Source organism: Bubalus kerabau, chromosome 1 (genome assembly GCF_029407905.1).
Source record: "Bubalus kerabau isolate K-KA32 ecotype Philippines breed swamp buffalo chromosome 1, PCC_UOA_SB_1v2, whole genome shotgun sequence".
In the NCBI taxonomy this organism is placed as follows: Eukaryota; Metazoa; Chordata; class Mammalia; order Artiodactyla; family Bovidae; genus Bubalus; species Bubalus kerabau.
The window spans coordinates 206,355,768-206,380,132 of NC_073624.1; the positions used below are offsets into that span (position 1 = coordinate 206,355,768).

The 24,365-nt window shown below is 36.5% G+C and overlaps 1 protein-coding gene across 1 annotated transcript in view; it reads right to left on the reverse strand.

Annotated features, from left to right (window-relative positions):
• Positions 1-1,306: 1,306 nt before the first annotated feature.
• COMMD10 (COMM domain containing 10) overlaps positions 1,307-24,365 on the reverse strand; it is a 191,499-nt gene continuing 168,440 nt past the window's right edge. Inside the window, exons 6-7 of the mRNA XM_055550795.1 lie at positions 3,958-4,017; positions 1,307-3,209 (exon numbers count right to left, since the gene is read on the reverse strand). Of these exons, the coding sequence (XP_055406770.1) occupies positions 3,171-3,209; positions 3,958-4,017 (99 nt within the window). The 3' untranslated portion in view covers positions 1,307-3,170. The remainder of the gene's footprint in view (positions 3,210-3,957; positions 4,018-24,365) is intronic.

The window sequence follows — 24,365 nt, forward strand, 5'->3', positions numbered from 1 at the left end:
TATAAATTTGGTCCTATCTTTTATTTTCTCTTAAGAGAATTCAATTATTTTTCATCCCATACTTGCTCATAATTTATTACATTTTGCTTGTTTTTATACTGACTGTCTAACACACTACACTTCAAGAAGCCAGGAAGTGTATTCGTTTTGTTCATCATTGTTAGCACAGTACCTAGAGTACACACAGTTCCTGCCACCATAGGCAGTCATACAATATTTGTTGAGGAAGGAAATAAATAAATAAATGTCTGACTTCACTTAGCTACTGGGCAACTGTTTTTCACATTTCCTGATTTTAGAAGAAATTTTCCTCTTCTATTTCTCTGGAATTATCAACATAATATATGCCAAGTAATTAGTGACGCTCCAATATCCAACCCACTCTCACTCCACACTCTTCCCAAAACCCACCCCAAATTGAAAATAATGTTGAGAATGAAACGTACAGTAGGAAGAAGGGCTGATTAAGTTAGCTTGAGGCAGGTGAATTTCATTTATTGTTGGTATGAGCATAAACTGATATGAAAGTAATTTGGGAAAGTAATTTATCAGTATGCAAAAATGGCCTTAAAATAAATATAAATTAAAAAAACAAATACAAAGAGGGATGTGTGTTTACATTTACATGAGACATATGAAATGATAAAAACCAAATGTTTCCAATGAGTTAGGTGGGTACTCCTGGGGAGAGACCTTTTTTTACACATTTTAAAAAAAATAGGCAATTTTATATTTACAATAAAATTCCATTAAAAGTAAAAATAAAATCTTCATACCTTGGGCATAATAATCCCACTTCTAGGAATCTGTATTAATAATAAAATAATGAAAAAATGTGGTCTAGGGTTTATTTATAATGATCACCAGTGAGTTCTTTAGTATTTTTTAAAATTGAAAATCATCTAAATGGCCAACACTGATAGACTGGATAATAAATAATAATTACCCATTCAAATGAAGGACTACTTAATGATAGAGAAAGATATGTGAATAGGAAAAAAAAAAATAACCTTCAATAAAATGTACTAAAATGTCATTAATGGCCATTTCTGAAAAATTAGAGTATATAACTTTAGGCTACTCCTTTATGATTTTTTGGTGTTTCCCAATTAAAAAAATCAGATTTTCTAATCAAAGAATTCAAATATTATTTGCAATACTTCTTTCTAACAAGTAATTATATTTTTATTCAATCCTCATGACAAGCATTCACATAAAACATGTTTATCTGCTGAGAAAGAAGGTTTCGGTTTCCACTTATCACTCCACCCACCTTATTTCTGTGAAAAAATAACACACAATAATCTTTGGGAATGATCTTTTTTATTTGTGTATCATAACAATGGTAGTGGCTGAAGAAGTAAAATTATCTGCAATTAAATATGCTTCAAGAATAATTATGTTCTTAGCTGGAATTAGACCTCCAATGACCTATCCTTCCTTTAATGCCTTTGGTCAGACTTTCCTGAACTAAACTAATGGAGAGAAAACTATTTACCACTATTTTAAGCTACAATAGAAAATTTCATTATGAAGTGTCACATTTCACTTAGACACCTACACTGGGAATTAAGTCAGCATCATACCAATGAAAATGTCTACCTATTCATATGGTCACTGTCAGGAAGGCCTAACAAAGTCAGCTTGAAATGGTGGATGTCTATTTGTACGTAAGAAGAAGTCTGAAGGAATATTTACCAAAATGTTTATAGCAGTCAGGTACGTTCCTCTGGGGACCAGCAGAACAGTGCATAAAAATATAAGACAGGTCCTGCAAGCTATATATGGAAACAAATCCTGTTACATTATAAAAGTGTCTTCTAGATATGCTATCGATGGAAGTTTAACAACTTTTCAAATCAATCAACTATGGACAGCCACTATAATATTTACATTCTGAAATAATCCAAACACCCAATCCTTCTAAGCAACAACATACAAACACACATATAAATAAATAAGGGCATAAATTCCATATACTGAACATTTATTTGGGAGACATTTAACATTTGTATTACTCAGATACCTCATGTAAGGACTGTGATTTAAATCCAATGGTTCTGTTTAACCATAGGCTATTTCTGAAATCAAATTCTTTCATGTGAAGTCATATTTGAATCTCTCTGTTGTTCTTGCTTTCCCTCATTTTCTCCTTCTCTCCCATTTTCCTTCTTTCCTCCCTCCCTTGCTGTCTGCCTGTCTCCCTAGAAAAAATACAGTACAGACTTTTCATTCATAAAAACTTCAAGTGATTACTTTCTGCTGCCAACTATACTCATATGTATATATAGCCATAGCATAAAATACTGTGCACTTAAGTTCAACTAATTCTAAGACATAAAAATCTCATTGATTGAAATTAATTAACATATTTACAGAAAGAGAATATAAAAATGTTTTTAAAATTTAAGGATATTCATTTAGCACTCTTATCTTTTTATTCATGATCTGAATCTGTCTCCCATGCTATGAATTATTATTAATTTGCAGTACAAAAAAAATAAAAATAAAAAAATAAAAAGATCATCCATTCTAAAAGGCAAAAAAAAAAAAAAATTTGCAGTACAAAGAAGAGCACACAAAAACGTAAACTGTTATTAAATCATTAAACTCAGAGAAAAAAATTAAGCACACAGAGAGGCTCATTAGAGTTGACTTATAAACTAGTACTAGCTTTCTTTAAAATTTCAAAATATACTCGTTATATTAAAGGAAAAAAATGCCATAATGTATTTAATTGAATGTGGCTACTGTCTTATGTTTATTAATGTAATTAATGATATTATGTGTTCTAAGGTACACATTATATTGTATCCATGGATCCTCCTTAATACACCAAAGTATCATCAAGTATGTAAAAAATAAACAGGTCAGGCAATAAAGCAAAAATAAGCAGTAAAAACCACATGATAGCCACTTTTGTTTCCTTTAAAACAATGTTCTTAAACAACTGCTTGCTTTTGGCACACAGAACTAGAGAATGTATATTAGAACATCGGTACTCAGAACAATGATCTTCCTCGGCTGTTATTTGTCTAAGAAGCAATAAGCCATATAATTTACAAGGAGAAAGCGACTGAATCCTTCAGAAAACAGAACCTGGCAGTTAATCTTCAAAGCAAAATAAGGAGGTGGCAGAAGTGTGATAGAAAAACCAGTCTTCAAGAACATCATGTAAGGGAATCCAGCTGTGCTTGTATGGTCTCTAGCTGTTTACAGAGACAAAAAAAAAAGAGAGAGAGAGAGTTGGTGAAGGGAGAGAAACTCATATGAAGTGTTGTTTAGAAACATGCAAATGAAGGAAAAGAATGCAACTGGTAGCTCTGCATTTTAAATCCACTCACAGAGCAATAAATACACCACTTGGAAAATTTTTCTTTTTATATGAAGCTATTAGAATCCCAGTTTGTGAAGTTTCCAAATTTGTAAAGAAGGATTTCTAAATACTATTGTTTAAAATGCACCTAGCTGTTTTATTTTAAATGATCACTACATAAGATTTGTAAGGGGTTGGAGGAGAGGGTGGTAGATGGAACAGTGCATTTTCCTGGGTTACAAAAATCAGCATTTAAAAAGAAACATGAAATATCCTCAAAGATAAATCTTTACAGGCCTGGTTTGTTCCTTTTCCCTTGGGCCAAGAAATTAAAATATTTAACATTATCTAAGGGCCAGTGTGGCTAGATACTACACAGTTTATTACTTAATGCTTTACATTAAAACAACAATCCTATTGCTTTAATTACAACCATATCCATTTTCTTCCTGATTTAGTCTGTCAGATCTTCTTCATCTCAGCAATGCTTCCTACTGTGAAACATGAGGTATTCACAAGGGAAGTTTAAGGAACTCAAGCTCCATAGCTCCATAATAGGGCATTTAAAAATAAGAATTCATGAAATGGAGGAAACATTGTGAAAAACCCCCATATAGGAAATTATTGAAAAAAATATATACCTTGTTATAGAAATCAAACAATTCCTTGTGACTGAATTCCACAAGAACTTTCTGCAGGCTCTGTAAAGAAAAGAAAGGAAGGAAGGGAGAAAGAAAGAAAAAAATTTAGAAAAAAATTTAGTTTTATACAGTTTACACTGCATTTCTTTTCTCTCCAGCTAGCCTCAGAATATGCCATATTATTCTCTGAGTGGTTTAAAAAAGGAAAAAAAAAAAAACAAAAACCTTACCTGGTCTACTCAACCCCACTGTTCCAAGGACTCAAAAAATACATTTAATAACACTCCACTGTAACAAAAGGTTTCAACTCTACAGGGGTATCTGTTCTTTAAGTTGATTTCCACAAAGGTTAACAAAATACAGGCCAACAAGGGAACACTTTCATTATCTATTTTTTTCAAGACAGAGATAATACATGAGATTATATTTCATCTTTCTCAGCAGTCCATTTGAAATCTGGTAAATACCATTACACAAAGACACTGGCGGCAGCACATGTGATTGAACTCACCCAGCCATTAATGCCGCACACCAGCACAGCTGCTGCCTCCAAGCACCAACTCACGGTTACGATCTTAACCTGCTGAGATGGCTACCTTTTTAAATGCACAGACTCAGCACAAGTTAACAATCCACACAACAGCTTCAAAGCTGGGACTTAAACATGCTCCTTCCTTTCCCCTCATATGCAATAGAGAACTCTTTAAGGATGCTACAGATACTGAGAGATATTATGTATGTACACAAGATGGTGGAGTAGAGGGCAACATTTAACTCAACCCACCCCAGTCTGCTTGGGGTTGATTTTGTAAACTGAGGAAACAAACTAGTTTCTGAAAAGTGTTCCAACATGTTTATTTTACTCAAGGTACCTTTGGGAAGTGAAAATTAACGAGGAGAGAGCATCAGGAATGTGTTGCCTGCTCCGACCACGCTGTCGTGCTCATGTGACGTAAGAGGCACCATGAACTGAACAAGTGGAAAACTGCTGCCGACAGACGTTGATTCGTGTGCTTAACCGCCTACAGTCATTCCAACGTTATATTAATTCCAAGTTTCTAGGCTCACTGTTTTTTGGTTTTACTTGTTTTAATGATTTCCATTTCTATTTAGAAAGCCAACATTTTTCAAATCAGGTCTTCTCTAGCTAACTTCAGGAGAGTCAATGGGGCTCTGCTCAGAAATGGCACTTCCCTTTGTATGTAGCCCAAGCACACAGGCTCAAATTCCTTTCTTTGGTTTCTCTTACACACTCACATAAGTACTTAAGTTTTAAAATGAATGAAGCAGCATACTGGCTTTAAAGCTGTATCCTTTACAAATGATTTTTTTAAAACTATGACTTTTTCAATCCTATTAGAAAAATCAGTTGATTAATTGGCTCATAACATGAAACCTCCAAAGGCTGAATCAGCATTATCCAGCTATGCCATATTTCCTCCAGCAGTTAAAGAGATGATAAGCCTAGGTTTACCCTAGGGAAAAGTGAAGCAAGTTCATTTCTTTACCCCCACAGCCAAAAGTTAGGAGAGACTGAAGATTGAATCAGCGTGTAAACAACTGATTTGCTGTAACTTAGAGGTAGCAGCCAAGCTAGGCTCTTGTTTCCTCTATTTTGTTTTGCCATCTTTCAAGGTAGTATTTTCTAGTCATGTTACATTTAGGAAAGGAAAGGAAAGTAACTTAAAAAAAATACTTCTTAAAATAACAATATCTAAAACAATGTGTGTGTGTGTGCATGTGCGCACATGAGTGTGTGTATATATACAGAGATGTTTATTTTTATACACACACATCCATCCATAACAGTAGACTCTAGGTACCCTTGGGAGACTGGATCCAGGACTTGCTGTGTATACCAAATTTTGTGGATGAAGTCCCATAACTGCCCCTGCAGATCTGCGGCTCCCAATCTTAGATTCAAACAACTGCAGATGATGTAGTGCCACAGCATTTATTGAAAAAAGTCCACATGTAAGTGGATTACATGTGGATTTTTTTCATCTGCACAGTTCAAACCTGTATTGTTCAAAGGTCAACTAACTTGAGCATCTTGCCTTACTGAAATAGACCCAAGAAGGAAAAGAATTGATACCTTGATATAAAACTCCCTATGTTTGGCATAATAACTGGTAGCTATTAACTGTGATCATTTCCCATTAGACACACAATGACTTAGAGAAGACCATGAGAATATGAAAAAGTGAGGGAATGGTTTTGTTTCATGTCTATATGTAAGGAGGATTATCCTCGATTTTGAGAATCTGTGTTTACCAAAGGGGTAGCCAGGGGCAGTGGTTAAAAGTTTTAGGGAAATAAGGAAGGAGATGAGGTGTGTAGGATAAAAAGGAAAGGGGGGTGGGGCTGGTCAGGGTCCAATTTCCCACTATGTCATGTTCTATCTAACATGGAAGCCCACAGAGTCCAAGAAGATTAAATGCAAATCTGACCTTTCAGGACATTATAGAAGTACTTTACTGAGAAAAAAGTATAGATCACACTTCATTTAACAGTTTGGTAGCTTTATTTATGACTTTAAGTTTAGAATGAACGATGGCCTCCCTTTTTACTCTTCCTTCAGGTTCCACAAATATTATGAGTACACTTGATCAAAATCTTTCCTGGGATTATACCATTTTTAAGAAGAAAACACACACTTGAGCTTTCCTTGAGAATATAACCAGAAAGTCACAAATTTGCTTATCAAACGAGAATAAACTCTTTAATTTCATTGTTTACTCTTCAGAAAATGTACAGAAGGTTCAAATCATTATGTTGTACACCCAAAACCAATATTATGTTATGTAAATTATATCTCAATTAAAAAAAAAAAAAGTCACATGGGTGGTAGCATTTGGCTGGAGAGAAGGAGCAAATCATCAGGAGACCCTTAGAGGCCAAATTTGATTTAGCCAGTGTGAATGATATGAAAGCCTGGCCAGTGATGGAATGCAAGGACTGGGGGTGAGGGACAAATAATTAGGAACAGCCTTTTTCTTGGGAGGTTTCCTGGAAGTTCCCCTAGCTGAAAGGCTATTCATGGGCAGTCTGGACTGACAGGCTTGATCTGATTTTTTTTTTTTTTTTTTTAAAGAGCAACAAGAAGACTTGAATAGGCACTTGCCAGAAGAGGATATCCAAACAGAGAAAAACATGAAAATATATGTTGAAAGGGATAAAATTATATATAACTATCTTGCAAACTTGTCTGGAATTATTTACTAAAGCTGAATATTTATATACATCCTATGACCCAGAAATTCAGTCCTAAATGTTAATATTGAGCTCAATAGAAATATACACATTTGGGCACCATGAGATAGATGCAAGAATAGTGACAGCATCATGATTCAAAAGAACCAAAACTGGAAATAATAAAAATTTGTTTCAACAGAAGAATATATAAGTAAATTGTAGTACAGGAATACAATGGAATGTTATTCAAACAGATAACAAACTACAGCCAAATACAGGATCATTCATGACTCTAACAAAACCATGTTGAACATTAGGAGTGGGCACAGAAGAACATGTGTGACTAATTTCGTGCATAAGAAGATTCTAAAAAAAACAACAGAAAAGGTTTTAGAAACACTTAGGTGGTAAAACTGTAATGAAGCAACAAAAATATTATTGACGTATCACAACACTGATCACCTCTGGGTGACTCGACAGAGGAGGCAGTAACTAGGAGAAAGCATAAGGGAGGCTTCTCATTTCTTCTGATTATTATTATTACAAATTAGGCAATAAATATTTCTTGATCTTGGTGTTGGATATAAGGGTGTCTCCTTTTTTTGACAAATTACTGTGCTATTTTTCTGCATGTGTGCTATATTTTACCAATTAAAAAAAAAGCACTGTTATGTGTTAAATTCATGCATTTTTATTCAATAAGTTTTTATTAAAGGTGTAAAAAGTCTGTTCTAGGTACTACATAAATAGCAAGGAGCAACAGAAATCAAAATCCCTCACATTCTAGTTGAAGAAAGCAGACAATAAATAAGAAATGTAATAAAAAAACAATAACAACAACAATAACAAAACTATCACCATAATTCACAACATACATATAGAAATGTTTATTGATGACAAGTGCTGGGAAGAAAAAGCAAGAAGTAATGTGTGTTTGGGGGTAGGTAGGTAGAGATTCAAGGTTACGTGGTCAAAAAGGGTCTCAAAGGGATGATAACATTGAAGATTTAAGAGAAGATTCTATCCCATGGAATAGGAGAAAATATTTATGAATCATTATCTAATACGAATATGATACCCAGAATATATAAAGAAATCCTATAATTCAACAATAAAAAGAAAAACCCCTGTGGGTGGGTCCTAATCCAATATGACTCCTTTCCTTATAAGAAGAGATGAGGATACAGACACAGAAAGGAATGGCTCTATGAAGACAATGGAGGAAGGTGGCCGTCTATAAGGCAAAGAGTGAGGCCTTAGAAGAAATTAATCTTGAGGACACTTCGATCTCAAATTCTAGCCTCGAGAACTGTGGGGAAATAAACTTCTGTTATTATAAGCCACCCAGTCTATGGAACTGTTATGGCAGCCCTAGCAAACTAATACATCGTCTCTTCTGGGATAGAAAGAAGAGAAGATCTTTAGCCTAAGAGCAATGGAAAGTCGTTGGAGAATTTCAAGAATGATGTAACTGTATTTACATATTAGCAACTCACTTCAGCTTTTATTTGTAAATGGATTAGAGCTGGACAAACTAGATGTGGAGAATCAACTAGGAGGTTATACTGCATTCGTCTAGGCAAAGATAGCGACGGCAGCAGTGATAGAGAAAAGCGAAAAAATTTTTTTAATGGTTTAGAGGTAGAAGAGATAGCATTCCGGAACAGATCTGGGTTGGGGAAGGAGGTGAAGGAAGGAGGAGTCAGAATGACTCTCAGGTTTCCAGCAAGAGAAACTGGCGGATGCAACTGAGATAGGAAACTCTACAGAGGAGCAGATTTGAAGGGAGACTCAAAAGTGCAGTTTCAGACAGTTAGTCTGATAGTCTGTGATATTCCCCCAAAATATGTGAAATAAGCCTGGGAAGCCAGAAAAAGAAACTAGCTAAGAGATACACACTTGGGAGTTAATGATATATTGCTATTTAAACCAAAGAAGACTGCCAGGAGAAGAAAGCAGTGTGAACAGGGAGGGCAGCCTGGGACTGACCCCTTCAGAACACCGATATTTAGGGTAAGTAGGTGTTCCATAACTGATGATTATCACCAGGTTCATAAATGTTTTTTGCATGGCATGTGAAACTGGAGGTATTTATTACATCAATCCAAATAATTTAGTAAGTTGGCACACAGGCAATAAAACTGGGTGGCCTGCCTTCAATGTTCCAGTAAGACTCATTAAACTCACTAATACTGTTAACTAAATACATACAGACTAGAAGATTTACTCTCTTTCTTCTGCTTTATATATATGAGAATATAACCAAGAGCCCATTTAGGAAATGCATGACTTACATTGTCTACGCTGGTCTCATGCATTAATACCAAACAGACTTTCCGCACCCTATCTGAAAACACTGCAAAGTGAAAACAAAGGTGCAAAGACTGACATTCTGCCCATTCCTGAAAAGAGAAGGAAAATGTATTTGTTCACCTATTTCCTCTATTTTTAATTTGTAATCCTGTCTATGAGTACCTAGATAATGTTGCATATACCCATTAGCAAAATTCCCATGGAAATAAAATTTAGTAAGGTCTTCAGAGAGGTCTAACTTGATGGAAGCTGACAGGAAGAATATCATTTGCTTTCCCATTTGTTAGAAATTAGGAACATATACATATTTTTCAAGACAGAAATGCATTAGTCTTATCACAAATTATCTAATAATAAACTCTAAATAATACAGACATAAACTAGATAAGAATTAAACCAAATTTACATTGCTTAGCTTTTAAAGTTAAGTAGGACATCAGAATTAGAAACCATACAATTATATTTATACCTAGAAAATCAGGAGTAGAGGATTCCAGTAAAAGAAATACTACTAATCTCTTGTCTTAGTTAAACCTAAAAATAATTTCCTAGGTACTTAAAGAAATTTTCTTCTTCTCAGCTACAGAAATGGACAGATATAAAATTTAAATAATATTTTAAATTCCACTGAGCAGTTTATAAAACAAAAATCATTAGACACCACTTTTTAAATAAATATATCTATAAATTATACTCTATATAGTTACAGACCACTATAAAAATATTCCAGTGTCTCTTATTATTTGCTGACTATCTACACTATTACTGAATAGTCAGTGCCATTCTACTCATATATATGAGCATTAACCATTTCTACCACCTATAATATTCAGTAATTCAATACACATTTAAACAGTACTGATGCAGAAATGGATAAGCCATAGGAATGAGTACACTCTTGACCAAAGAAAGATCCTTTTCTAGGTAGGCAGGTTGTCCTTTATAGCTAAGCTTCCAACTATAAGAATGTACATAGAATAGTGAGAAGAAAAGGATTCCCTATCCATTATCAGATCAATGGAATTAATCCTGGCAACAAAAGGGGTACTAGATGTTATAATCAGCTTGATTCAGAGGATGCCAGCTTGAAAAGGTGTGAGTAAAACATTCTAGGTAGAATGAAAGAGCAAATTTCCATTTTTCTGCAAGGTGGTTGAACTATACAATTGCCCAAGGTTCTTATCAATTCTATGACTTAAGGATGCTGACAGGCAACCTCCATAAACAAAGTAAACTGGGGAACTGAGGTAGAGGACAACAAAATGTCAGTAAGAAAAAGCTTTAGCAGTAACCTAACTCAACTATCTTATTTAATAGATGAGAAAACTAGTCTCACAAAGTTGAAGTAACTCATGCAAAGTATACAGCACTGGAACTAGTCATTGTTCTTTCCATTACATTATTATGGTAACAAGATAAAATAGCACTTTCACCTATATATCAAGCTAACTTACAGAAAAAGATTTCTCCCCATGAATTTGCACAATTATTTCCCTTTTCTAATTCATTATATACAGAAATACATAAATGCTCTACTGAGGGTAAATAAATAGTTCAGTAAACATGGCTGATAAGGTGCCAAGTAAGAGATGTAAAATGTGAGGTTCAGTTCAGTTCAGTTGCTCAGTCGTGTCCAACTCTTTGTGACCCCATGAATCGCAGCACGCCAGGCCTCCCTGTCCATCACCAACTCCCAGAGTTCACCCAGACTCACGTCCATCAAGTCAGTGATGCCATCCAGCCATCTCGTCCTCTGTCGTCCCCTTCTCCTCCTGCCCCCAATCCCTCCCAGCATCAGAATCTTTTCCAACGAGTCAACTCTTCGCATGAGGTGGCCAAAGTACTGGAGTTTCAGCTTTAGCATCATTCTTTCCAAAGAAATTCCAGGGCTGATCTCCTTCAGAATGGACTAGTTGGATCTCCTTGCAGTCCAAATGTGAGGTTAAGATCTTAAATTTCTCAAAAATTTCCAGAAAAAAAAAAAAAAGCAACTCTTTGTCTCTGTTATATTATTTTTAAAAAAATCTACTGTGAAAATTTCACAAAGTTAACATAATTGCCATGTTTAAAATTCTAATTCCAAACATATAAACAATGTCGGTCCGAAACATACAAACAAACTATGTTAGCCTGACGAATATAATACGTCATACAGAGAAACACAGCAAGAAAAATTACTACTTTCACCTGCATATGGAGCTGATTTCTGTTGCTCCCTCAAGTCCTGTGATTCCAAAGTCTCTTCTTTACAATACTGCCCGGCCTAGCAGGATCCAAAATCTCACAGGCATTGGCCCCGCTGTTTGAGGAGGGCAGTGGGCAAACTGAAAACCCTGAGCTTGTATCCAAGTTTGACAGAAGTTACAAAAGGACAACTGCAACAAACACATGGAATCCAAGCCATGAACAGCATCTCCACAGGGTCAAACCAACCTAATTATAACTTGTCTTCTTCCAATCTTTGCAATGTAAGGTTTGACCAAATGCTTATCTGTTTAGGAATAATGGCAGTATATAAACAGCGAAAGCAAGTTTCAAGGTCATGAGCATGGCATTCAAGACTTCCACGACCTGACCCATGACTCCACCTCATGTCCTAACATCCTCCTCACGTACTGCATGCCCCAGCAGTAGCTGTAGCATTCTGCGTGCTTCAGGTCTTTGTTCATGTTGTCCCCTGTCTTCTCCCAGTAATGCTCCCAGTTGCTCTTGGGTGTGCATGTGGACATACATACATGGACATATACCAGCTATTTCATTTGGCTAGATTCTTTAATACTCAGCTCAGTTGACACTGCAGCACCCGATGTATATTTCTATCTTTCCCTTTCCCTATTTTATTTTAAAGGGTATCTCAGGTGGCTCAGTAGTAAAGAATCTACCCGCCAAAGCAGGAGATGTGGGTTTGATCTCTAGGCTGTGAAGATCCCCTGGAGAAGGGAATGGCAACCCACTCCAGTAATCTTGCCTGGGAAATCCCATGGACAGACGAGCCTGACGGGCTACAGTCCCTGGGGTCGCAAAAGAGTTGGATACAACTTAGCAACTGAAACAACTTTTTTAACTCTTTTATATTGTTTTGACGTACAGTCAATTAACAATGTTGTGACAGTTTCTGGTGGACAGCAAAGGGACTCAGCCCTACATATATATATGTATCTATCATTGTTGTTTAGTCGCTAAGTCATGTCCAACTCTTTTGCGACTCCATGCAGTGTAGCACACCAGGCTCCCCTGTCCATGGGATTTCCTAGGTGAGAAAATTAGAGTGGGTTGCCATTTCCTTCTCCAGGGGATCCGCCCAACCCAGGGACTGAACTCACATCTCGTGCCTGTCAGGCATATTCTTTACCACTGAGCCACCTGGGAAGCCCACACATGTATCTATTCTCCCACAAACTCCCTTCCCATTGTATGGAATTACTTACATTTATATTGGGTTGGCCAAAAAGTTTGTTCAGATTTTTCCGTTATCTTACAGGAAAACCTTTTGGCCAATCAAATACTGTTGATGGTATGCTGTTCAAGAGAGGGGCTTGCCCTTATTTGCATCTAACAGCTTAGTACAGTACTTGATCATAGTACTTAATAACTTAATAGATGTTTATTAAGCTTAATTTTAAGAAGGGGAGATTGCTAAATTTAAATATGTTCCCTTTCACCCACTGGGAATGGGAAATAATATATATGGAGAGTATCAGAATAAATGGATTTTGTCTAACTGACAACAACGTTTTCCAAGTATTCTACAGTGTTTGCCCCCTATGCTGAGAGTAGTCTTCCAGGTCTTATAACTCTCCCATACTCAGTAAATACGTGGACCAAGTAGTACAATAATTAAATTCTAAGAACTGATTCTCTACTTAGCTTGAAAAATGGCCTCTCATACTTGAAGGCCTCTTCCTCAAACAAGTGAAAGCTGAAGATAGGAGGTTCTGTAAATACAGACTTAGCTAAAAACACAGTAGTTGTGGCCCTCAACATAACAATGAACCATTTTTGGCCAGAAACTTTTATTCAATATAAAAATCATGTAAAATATATACGAAATATTGTCACTAAATGTTTAATCAGGGATATATACTGCAGCTTTTATAACATTTACTCTGTTATCTGTATATGCTTTCTTCATTCTGGCTAAAATATTACTTCATTCTTGTGTAGACAAAACAATATGCTTGGCAATCATATCATCACCATATTTTTTCTCCTCTTAAAAATTAACAATGTGCTATGCCTGAGCAGATCACAAACTTGGAACCAATCAAAATGTGGCTCCTATAGTATTCATTAACTATAATTTATTATGTGTATGCTGATATGTCACTATGATTTTCAGCTTTGGTATTGAAATATTTAGCTACGGTTGCTGAATATAATCAGCAAGATAAGAGGTTTTGAATATGATTACATGAAGCTTCTTAAATACAGTAAGAAATTATGTTAAAAAGAGCACTGATAGCAAAAAATGGAGCTTTTTTCCTGTAATAAATATTATAGGTGATGTTATCTTTTTCTGAAAATTATACTTTATTCTAATTATAAGTACTTATCTGATTACTAAAGCATTATCACTACAGATTTAGGAGTAGTGACATTACTTAATTTCTCAAAACATATGCTAGCATCCTAGCTGAGGGATTCCGGGTAAACTAGATACCAAATGGAAATCATATTATGTTTTCAATGTGTAGTTTTAAAGACTATGAGCTCAGTATCCAAGTCTGGGTTTCTCCTTTGTTCATAAAGTCACTTTACCATACTGAGAGTAAATTTACAGAAATTTGGATGGTGTGTGTGTACTTTCAGCAGCTACTGCACACTTTACATCTTAAATTAAGCAACCTAACGTAATTCACAGTGCTAAAAAAAAAAAAGGCAATTAAAAACATATGTTGGTTTAATTTTTTTTCCATCTCATACTGTCAGGTCAGTTGTCAAGGTTTTAAAAAAGAACCAACATGTGCACCTAAATGAGCATTAATTTCACAATTTAGTTACAATTTACAGTTCTTACCACCTAGCTGGAAGCTCTGTGTCTGCATACTAAAAAGTGTAAGTTCAACATTTGTTTCATGTTATGAATGGCATTGGATTCATCATTGGATTCATGTAAGGGGCATCTGAAAACCTATTGTTAACCTGCAGCATAATAATAGGAAACCCCTATTTCACCCTCAACACATGTGGGCCCCAAACCCTAAAGACAGGCAGGCACAGTAACTAATTTGATTATGAGGTTAATTTAAGGCAACAACCATCTAGAAGAAATTGTTAACTTGTAATCGTGTTGTTCCATTACAAATTTTTAACTTGTAATGCTGACAGATGAAGACTGAGCTGATTTTTTCCCATCCACATTAGTTCCCTGCTAACCTAATTACCTGATTATAATTTGCAAATTCCTTTTGGAATCATCAAATGAACTAATAATGCATATTCTAAAAACGAAATGGTTCTAACAAGCTGGTATTTTTCTATACTCCTAAGTATATCTGGAGTTCATAAATAAGATTTTCATTTTAAAATGTAGTGTCCGGGGGTTATTACTATGAATTCAAAATAGATAGCACTGGGAGATTGTTCAGTCTGTACTATGGTACTTGAGTAAAGGGTGGAATGTGAGCTTAATTTTTAACTTAGGAAAAATAACAACATTGGAGAATTTAACTTATAGTCTTTTAACAGCCTTATGGAGATGATCATACATCATTTTGTGTGTGTTCAGTCACCCAGTCATGTCCAACTTTTTGCAACCCCATGGACTGCAGCACTCCAGGCCTCCCTGTCCCTAATCATCTCCTGGAGTTTGCCCAAGTTCATGTCCATTGCATCAGTGATGGCATCCAGCCATCTAATGATGCCCTCTTCTCCTTCTGCCCTCAATCTTTCCCAGCATCAGGGACTTTTCCAATAAGTTGGCTGTTTGTTTCAGGTGACCAAAATACTGAAGCTTCAGCTTCAGCATCAGTCCTTTCAATGAGTATTCATGGTTGATTTCCTTTAAGATTGACTGGTTTGACCTCCTTGCTGTCCAAGAGACTCTCATACACCATTCAATGCACCCACTTAAAGTGTATAATTCATTGGTTTTTTAGTATATTCATAAAACTATGTAACTATCACCACAATTAATTTTAGAGCCTTTTCATCACCCCAAAAGGAAGCCATGGGCCCTTCGGCTATCATCTACCAACCCTCCCTCCTAACCCCTTGTCCCAACAGCAATCTACTCTCTGTGCCTACAGACTGCCTATTCTGGAAACAATATAAAATATAAACAAATCGATTCCTAATGCACGCTAATATTTAAGGAATTGGCTATTAAAAAAAAAAAGTAGAGCCTTGCAAAAACAAAACCTGACAAACGTCTTGAGAGGTAGGATAAAAACTCAAAAAGTGCTATCATGGACCCTAAAGAAAGATAAAAGAGTTTTAAGAAGGAGCAATTCAAGTGTCAAAGGCTCCCCAAACCCAACTGAGAAAAGGACTAGGAAGTTTTTATTTTAGACTCAGTGATAAGGAAGATGCTACTGACATTGGCCTAAGTATTTTTGGTGTTTTGGTAAGAAGAAGCCAACACCAGTGGATTAAAGAGGTGCATAGAAAATGAAGAATTCAAATGAATGTAGACCAGGGGTTGGTAAACTATAGTCCACAGGCTAAATGTGGCTTGTTGTCAGTGTTTATACATCAAGATTTACTGGAACACAGCCACACTCATTTGTTTATGTATGGTTTATGTACGGTCTGTGGTTGCTTTTGTGTTAAAAAAATATTTACTATTTGGCCCTTTGCAGAAAAGATGTTTGCCAATCCCTACTGTACACAAATGCCTCAAATTATTAGCTCTACTTAACAAAAGTGACCTAATAAGCATTCCTATTCCAAATTATGTTCACTACTACTAGTTTAAAAGGACCTGTTGTTTATATGCTAGAAGAAAGTAAAATCAGCTGTACTGAATAAAACATAAGTATTCATTCCAAGGATGAAATTTCAGGCCCTCTTCACTACCATTTGATACACTGCTGTTTTACAGGAAAAGCTAGAGACAGCTACAGACTGTTAGATCGTCTCTTCGGAATAAACAGAATATATCACTTAGCAGCTCCTATTTATATAAATTTTCAAACAACAGTAACATCTCATATCATGCAAACTTCTTTAAGAGAAGAAAAATGTGATTTTAAAATTGGTAGTTTTAAAAAAGTAAATTGTGCCTCCAGGTTTATCCTTTATCTAAATTTGATTAATAAAAAATGTTTTGAATGAGTATTTCCAAGCATTTTAATGAATTATATATTCATATAAAGTCTATAAAATATGCTTGTGTGTCAATTTTAAAACTCTATAGTTTATCTACAAAGAGAAATAAAAGCCAAAGGTTTGACTCAGAAACATTAACCCTGGACTGTTCGGCTCTCGCCTGTTACATGTGATGTCTGCCTGAAATGACTCATAACATAATAAAGCTATACAGTCTGGTTTAACATTTTGTATCTGTTGATGATTAGAGAAGCTATATGCCTCAGAAGCCTAGTCATTAATCTTAATGAGCTTTGTGACCTAGGCCAAGTCAATAAAACAAACCTTTAAATAACATATTAAAAAGTTCTCAATAGTAACTGTGAACCTGAAACCGTTTTATATAATTTCTAGCATTTCACAGTTCTAGAAAATAAACAGGGGTTTCAAAGACATTTCTTAACCTGGACGAGAAAAAAATGACAGAATGCTAAGAGTATCCATCAAATATCACTTTTTTTTTTTTTGACAGGTCACATACAGCTGCTTCAAAAATCACAGATTAATGGAACAGGGAATTAAGACACAGATTATTCCATAGGTGACTGGAATATAACTTTATTTAAGAACAGGTTAAATTTCGTGTAGCTCCAAAGTGATAAGGGCCTTAAGATAATGGGGCTTAAGAAGCATCACTATGAACAAAGCTAGTGGAGGTGATAAAATCTCAGTTGAGCTGCACTCAATATGCCAGCAAATTTGGAAAACTCAGCAGTGGCCACTGGACTGGCAAAGGTCAGTTTTCATTCCAATCCCAAAGAAAGGCAATGCCCAAGAATGCTCAAACTACTGCACAATTGCACTCATCTTACACACTAGCAAAGTAATACTCAAAATTCTCCAAGCCAGGCTTCAACAGTACATAAACCATGTACTTCCAGATGTTCAAGCTGGATTTAGAAAAGATAGAGGAACCAGAGATCAAATTGCTAACATCTGGTTAGATCATCAAAAAAGCAAGAGAGTTACAGGAAAACATCTACTCCTGCTTTATTGACTACACAAAAGCCTTTGACTGTGTGGATCACAACAAACTGTGGAAAATTCTTCAAGAGATGGGAATACCAGACCACCTTATGTGCCTCCTGAGAAATCTGTATGCAGGTCAAGAAGCAACAGTTAGAACTGGACATGGAATGACAAACTGGTTCCAAATTGGGAAAGGAGTACATCAAGGCTGTATATTGTCACCCTGCTTATTTAACTTATATGCAGAGTACATCATGAGAAATGCCTGGCTGGATGAAGCACAAGTGGGAATCAAGATTGCTGGGAGAAGTATCAGTAACCTCAGATACGCAGATAACACCACCCTTATGGCAGAAAGCGAAGAACTAGAGAGCCTCTTGATGAAAGTAAAAGAGGAGAGTGAAAAAGTAGGCTTAAAACTCAACATTCAAAAAAATAAGATCATGGCATCCAGTCCCATCACTTCATGGCAAATAGACAGGGAAACAATGAAAACAGAGAAAGACTTTATTTTGGGGGGCTGCAAATGGTCACCATTGTGACTGCAGCCATGAAATTTAAAAACGCCTGCTCCTTGGAAGAAAAGCTATGACCAACCTGCTGCTGCTGCTGCTAAATCGCTCCAGTCGTGTCCGACTCTGTGCAACCCCAGAGACGGCAGCCCACCAGGCTCCCCCGTCCCTGGGATTCTCCAGACAAGAACACTGGAGTGGGTTGCCATTTCCTTCTCCAATGCATGAAAGTGAAAAGTGAAAGTGAAGTCGCTCAGTCGTGTCCGACTCTAGAGACCCCATGGACTGTAGCCCACCAGGCTCCTCCGTCCATGGGATTTTCCAGGCATAAGTACTGGAGTGGGATGCCACTGCCTTCTTCTGACCAACCTAGACAGCATATTACAAAGTAGAGACATCACTTTGCCAACAAAGGTCTATCTAGTCAAAACTATGTTTTTTCCAGTAGCCACGTATGGATGTGAGAGTTGGACTATAAAGAAAACTGAACACCAAAGAATTGATGCTTTTGAACTGTGGTGTTAGAGAAGACTCTTGAGAGTCCCTTGGACTGCAAGGAGATCCAACCAGTCCATCTTAAAGGAGATCAGTCCTGAATATTCATTGGAAGGACTGATGATGAAGCTGAAACTCCAGTACTTTGGCCACCTGATACGAAGAACTGACTCATTGGAAAAGACCCTGATGCTGGAAAAGATTGAAGGCAGGAGGAGAAGGGGATGACAGAGGATGAGATGGTTGGATGGCATCACCGACTCAATGGATGTGAGTTTGAGCAAGCTCCGGGAGCTGGTGATGGACAGGGAGGCCTGGCGTGCTGCAGTTCATAGGGTCGCAAAGAGTCGAACATGACTGAGCAACTAAACTGAACTAAACTGAAAGTGATAACAAGTGATTTTCACTTTCAAGTCAGCTCTAACAAATATAAAATCAATAAGGCTGGTGGAATTTACCCAAGAGCTGTCAACAAAGACCGAGTTGTGTCATGTAGTTGGAAAAAGTTAATGATTTTGTAAAAATACAGATTATTTGTGTGGAGCAACGTTACCTAAGGTGGGGTGAAACAATCGTTTAAGAGTTTCTCTTTTAGACATTTATGAAGACACTGGCTTAAATAAAAGTTTGCAGAAACTTGTAGAAGTAGCCAAGGACAATGCTGCAAATCAGAACTCTTCCAAACAGACAAAGGCTCTTTCGAGATGGGCCAGACTAATTGGAAAGCATATTAATGGTAACAGAGCTAACTGATGCCCTTCATAAAAGATGATCTTTCACGTGGGTGGCTTAGGATTAAGAACCACATTACTGATCATGCTCTCAGTTTGGTCTTGGTTTGAAATGGAGAGCACTTACATTTATGCAGCAGGAACTAGATATGAGATAGGTTCTGAAGTATATGAAGTACATTAGGCAGGATTAGTAACACTTGCATTTGGGAATGCTTACCAACATTATTATATTAAAGAAAGCAGCAACCCTTCCCCTCTCCTTCCCATTCCACAAGCCACTACTTGGTCTAAACACCAATTTCTCAAAAATTAGAAAGCTGTATTTGCATTGCTTCTTGACCTTTTGGTTAAGATCAAGTGTAGAATGTTGAATTTGCATACATTTTTTTCTTCAATCTCATCATTCTCTAGATTATGCTAAATACAGATGCCATATTCAGTTTTTTAAAGTGCCACTTTTATCAAGTTGCTCTTCTAATAAAAATGGTCAGTATCTCCCTCATTACCAACACTTAAAGGTCTATCTTTTTTTGACTAGAAGTCAAAGCTCTCCATAAACTTCTCCCAGTATACCTTTTCCTTTCTAACTATGAAATATTTAAAATTTACAGGGACTAACAGAGCTGATATTCAAGTAATCCAACACCCAGATATAATTTAGGTTCCCACTCTAGTCAAGGCTATGGTTTTTCCTGTGGTCATGTATGGATGTGAGAGTTGGACTGTGAAGAAGGCTGAGCGCCGAAGAACTGATGCTTTTGAACTGTGGTGTTGGAGAAGACTCTTAAGAGTCCCTTGGACTGCAAGGAGATCCAACCAGTCCATTCTGAAGGAGATCCGCCCTGGGATTTCTTTGGAAGGAATGATGCTAAAGCTGAAACTCCAGGACTTTGGCCACCTCATGCGAAGAGTTGACTCATTGGAAAAGACTCTGATGCTGGGAGGGATTGGGGGAAGGAGGAGAAGGGGACGACAGAGGATGAGATGGCTGGATGGCATCACTGACTCGATGGACGTGAGTCTGGGCGAACTCCGGGAGTTGGTGATTGACAGGGAGGCCTGGCGTGCTGCGATTCATGGGGTCGCAGAGAGTCGGACATGACTGAGTGACTGAACTGACTGACTTTGCCCACAAAAAGAGTAAATAAAGAATACAATTAAATTTGCCATCAAGCATCTCATCTCTTTACCTTTAGAAGAAGGATAAAACTGGCAGAAACAAAAATACAAAGAAGGAAATGAGAAACAAACAAAAGACTTAAAAATGTAAAAATATAAATCTTAACTACATCAAGATTAGAAGAATGATTTTTTAAATGCCCTCTAGTTATTAACCTTAGATTAGAAAGTTGAAAATAAAGGGGAAAAATGGAAATTAATATCTTTTACCTTCACTTCAAATTTGTAATAGAGGTAAAATTAGACCTAGTATTTGGAGATGGGACTTGAATATACAGAAATGGAATAAAGAAGAGTATTCACTATTTCTCCCATTCCTGTTCCTTATTTCTCTAGGTAAAAAACTAACACTGGCAAGACACAGATCATTAGGGGTAGAAGATCATTATCTTCTTTAATAATCTATGTGTATATGAGCAAAGATGGATTACAATCTAAGGAACCAAAATAATTGTTAAAAAGCATTTCTCAGTACATAGCACATTCATGGAAAGTTGAGAGGGAGGTGCTTATTAGGAAGAGGCTAAAATAGCTGAAAAGAATCAACATACTGTATTTAGAGGTGCTTTTATAAAAAGATAAGGGACAAATCTAAAATTAAAAAGACATCATTTTATTACATAAAAATCATAAAAAGCAACATGAAAATGTCTGAAAAAAGATACTGGACAAAAATATGGTTCAAAATAATTCATTTTTTTCTAACTTAATCTAAGTAAGATGTTTTATTTGATTTACTGCCTGAAATCCAAAGGTCAACATAACCTATAAAGTAAAATGTGAAAATCATTAAGGAGAAATCACAGTCTGCATAATGACCTCAGTATAACTTGGTTCACAAAATGGGTTAGGAAATCACAAGTTTGGTGAGTGGCCCAAATTTCTCCAACTGTATCAGCCTTCCAACTGGCAAGCATGTAGGAAATCTTTCTTCTAGAAATACTATGTTCAGAGAACACTATTACACTGCTTAGGAGTACAGGATATTCACGTGTGACCACTCACATGCCTAAAAATGAAATTTTGTTCTGAGTACAACTCACTTTAATGATGTACTTTAAATGTTGTCAGGTTATAGAAAGAGATTTAAAGAGCATAATAGGAGTAGTTCTTTAGAAGGTAGATTTATTTCTGTTGCATCAACTCAGACCTATTTCTTCAGCTTAAAGGAGTATCTTCTAAGATAGATATAAAACACTAAAATCTATAAAATATTTTATAACATCATTATAAAAAAAAGAAATGTTAAATCTTGTTGAGATTTCATTTTGGATAATCACTTTCCATTCAAATAGTATCCTACAGTTAAAAAAGAAAATGTAACAATTCCATTTTTAAATACTCTATAATTAAAAAAAATAATCATCTATAATTTGAAGGTGGTTCAGGCAGTAAAGAATCCGCCTGCAATGCGGGAGGCCCTGGGTTCTATCCCTAGGTTAGGAGGATCCTCTGGAGAAGGAAATAGCTACCACCCCAGTATTCTTGCCTGGGTAATACCAATGGACAGAGGAGCCTGGCGGGCTACAGTCCATGGGGTCGCAAAAGCAGAACACAACTGAACAACTAACACTTAGACTTTTGACTGATATTTTGAATCTATAACTTAATACCAGAAAATTGAGTTTTCAAGTTTAAATGAAAATCTACGCATTTTATTTAAGGGTCTGTGTAAACACAAAGATTTTTATTTTCCACATATTCAATTTAACGATGGCCATCTTAAATTTTCATTTAGTTACAGAGTAAAAATATATTTTAAATATTCGATGCAATTACTAAATATGCTCTCTGCCCATGTTTCAATGTCTTATGGCCATTCTTCTCTTCCTCCTTCAAGCCATCCAATTCTGATCATGAACTTCTTTTCTAGAGTTTAGACCCTCCAAAGATTCTTCACTATTCGCAAAAGTTCAAATTTCCCAGGTTGCCACTTTAATCTTTATATAATGCAAGTTGAATCATCTTCTTCCTGCTCCCTCTGCAAGGATGCCATACAAATGTGCCAATTACTACCTCTGAACACCTGTGTATTTTCTCAAATCAATGCCTTTATCCCTACTTCCTCTTCAGTGAGAATGTACTTCTTTAACTTACACATGGCGAAATCCTGCCATTCTTCAAGGCTCAACTGAAGCCCCTCTTACATGAGGCCTTCCCCCAACTCCCAAACAGGTCTCCTTCTGAGTTCTTCCCACACTTCAGCTAGGGGTGCGGCACCTAACACATTCTACCGTGTACTGTACTTTCCCTGTGAATGTACCATCATTTGTCTAGCAGGACGAAAGTTGCTCTAGGATAGGATCTTAAGTGTGTGACCACTTAAGATCAAACTGCTTGTGTTTCAAAGCCATCTTCAGAAGTCACTATCTTGAACAAATTACGAAATGCTCTCTGCCTGTCTCCTCATTTGTAACATGGGGGTAGTAATAGCACCTACTTGATAGGGATTCAGTTCAGTTCAGTTATGTCTGACTCTTTGCAACCCCATGGACTGCAGCACACCAGGCCTCCCTGTCCATCACCAACTCCCGGAGTTCACTCAAACTAATGTCCATCGAGTCGGTGATGCCATCCAGCCATCTCATCCTCTGTCATCCCCTTCTCCTCCCATCTTCAATCTTTCCCAGCATCAGGGTCTTTTCCAGTGAGTCAGCTCTTTGCATTAGGTGACCAAATTATTAGAGTTTCAGCTTCAGCATCAGTCCTTCCAATGAATAGTCAAGACTGATTTCCTTTAGGATTGACTGGTTGGATCTCCTTGAAGTCCAAGGGACTCTCAAGAGTCTTCTCCAACACCACAGTTCAAAAGCATCAATTCTTCGGCACTCAGCTTTCTTTATAGTCCAACTCTCACATCCTTACATGACTACTGGAAAAACCATAGCTTTGATTAGATGGAACTTTGTTGGTAAAGTAATGCCTCTGCTTTTTAATATGCTGTCTAGGTTGGTCATAACTTTTCTTCCAAGGAGCAAGCATCTTTTAATTTCATGGCCACAGTCATAATCTGAAGTGATATTTGAGCTCCCCCCAAAATAAAGTCTGACACTGTTTCCATTGTTTCCCCATCTATTTGCCATGAAGTGATGGGACCAGATGCCACAATCTTAGTTTTCTGAATGTTGAGCTTTAAGCCAACTTTTCCACTCTTCTGTTTTACTTTCATCAAGAGGCTCTTTAGTTCTTCTTCACTTTCTGCCATAAGGGTGGTGTCATCTGCATATCTGAGGTTATTGAAATTTCTCCAGGCAATCTTGATTCCAGATTGTGCTGGACAGGGATATGAGGATGAAATACGTATTATGTATAGAAGCACTTAGGTCAGATGCCTGGCCTGGTATTCAGTAAGAAATCAATGATCCTTGTCATCACCATCACCCCATCATTTTTCATGTTCTACACATGGACCTAGCCCAGGACCTTGAATATAACAAATGTTTAATAAAATGCTTATTAAATTGAATGGAATCTTTTTTGTCTTTTCAAGTCAAGTGGGAAATAAAGCCATGTGGAATATACTGATCAGGGAAAACCAAAATCTCTCTTAAATGTAACATTTTCATGAGCAAGTATTAATAGTAGATTAATAATTAAATACTCAGAGTTATGTAAACATTGACAAGATAAACTGCATTTTCAGTAAGGGTGTAACAACCTTTAGATCTCACCTAAATGCGGGTTACAATTCTGACAGCTATTT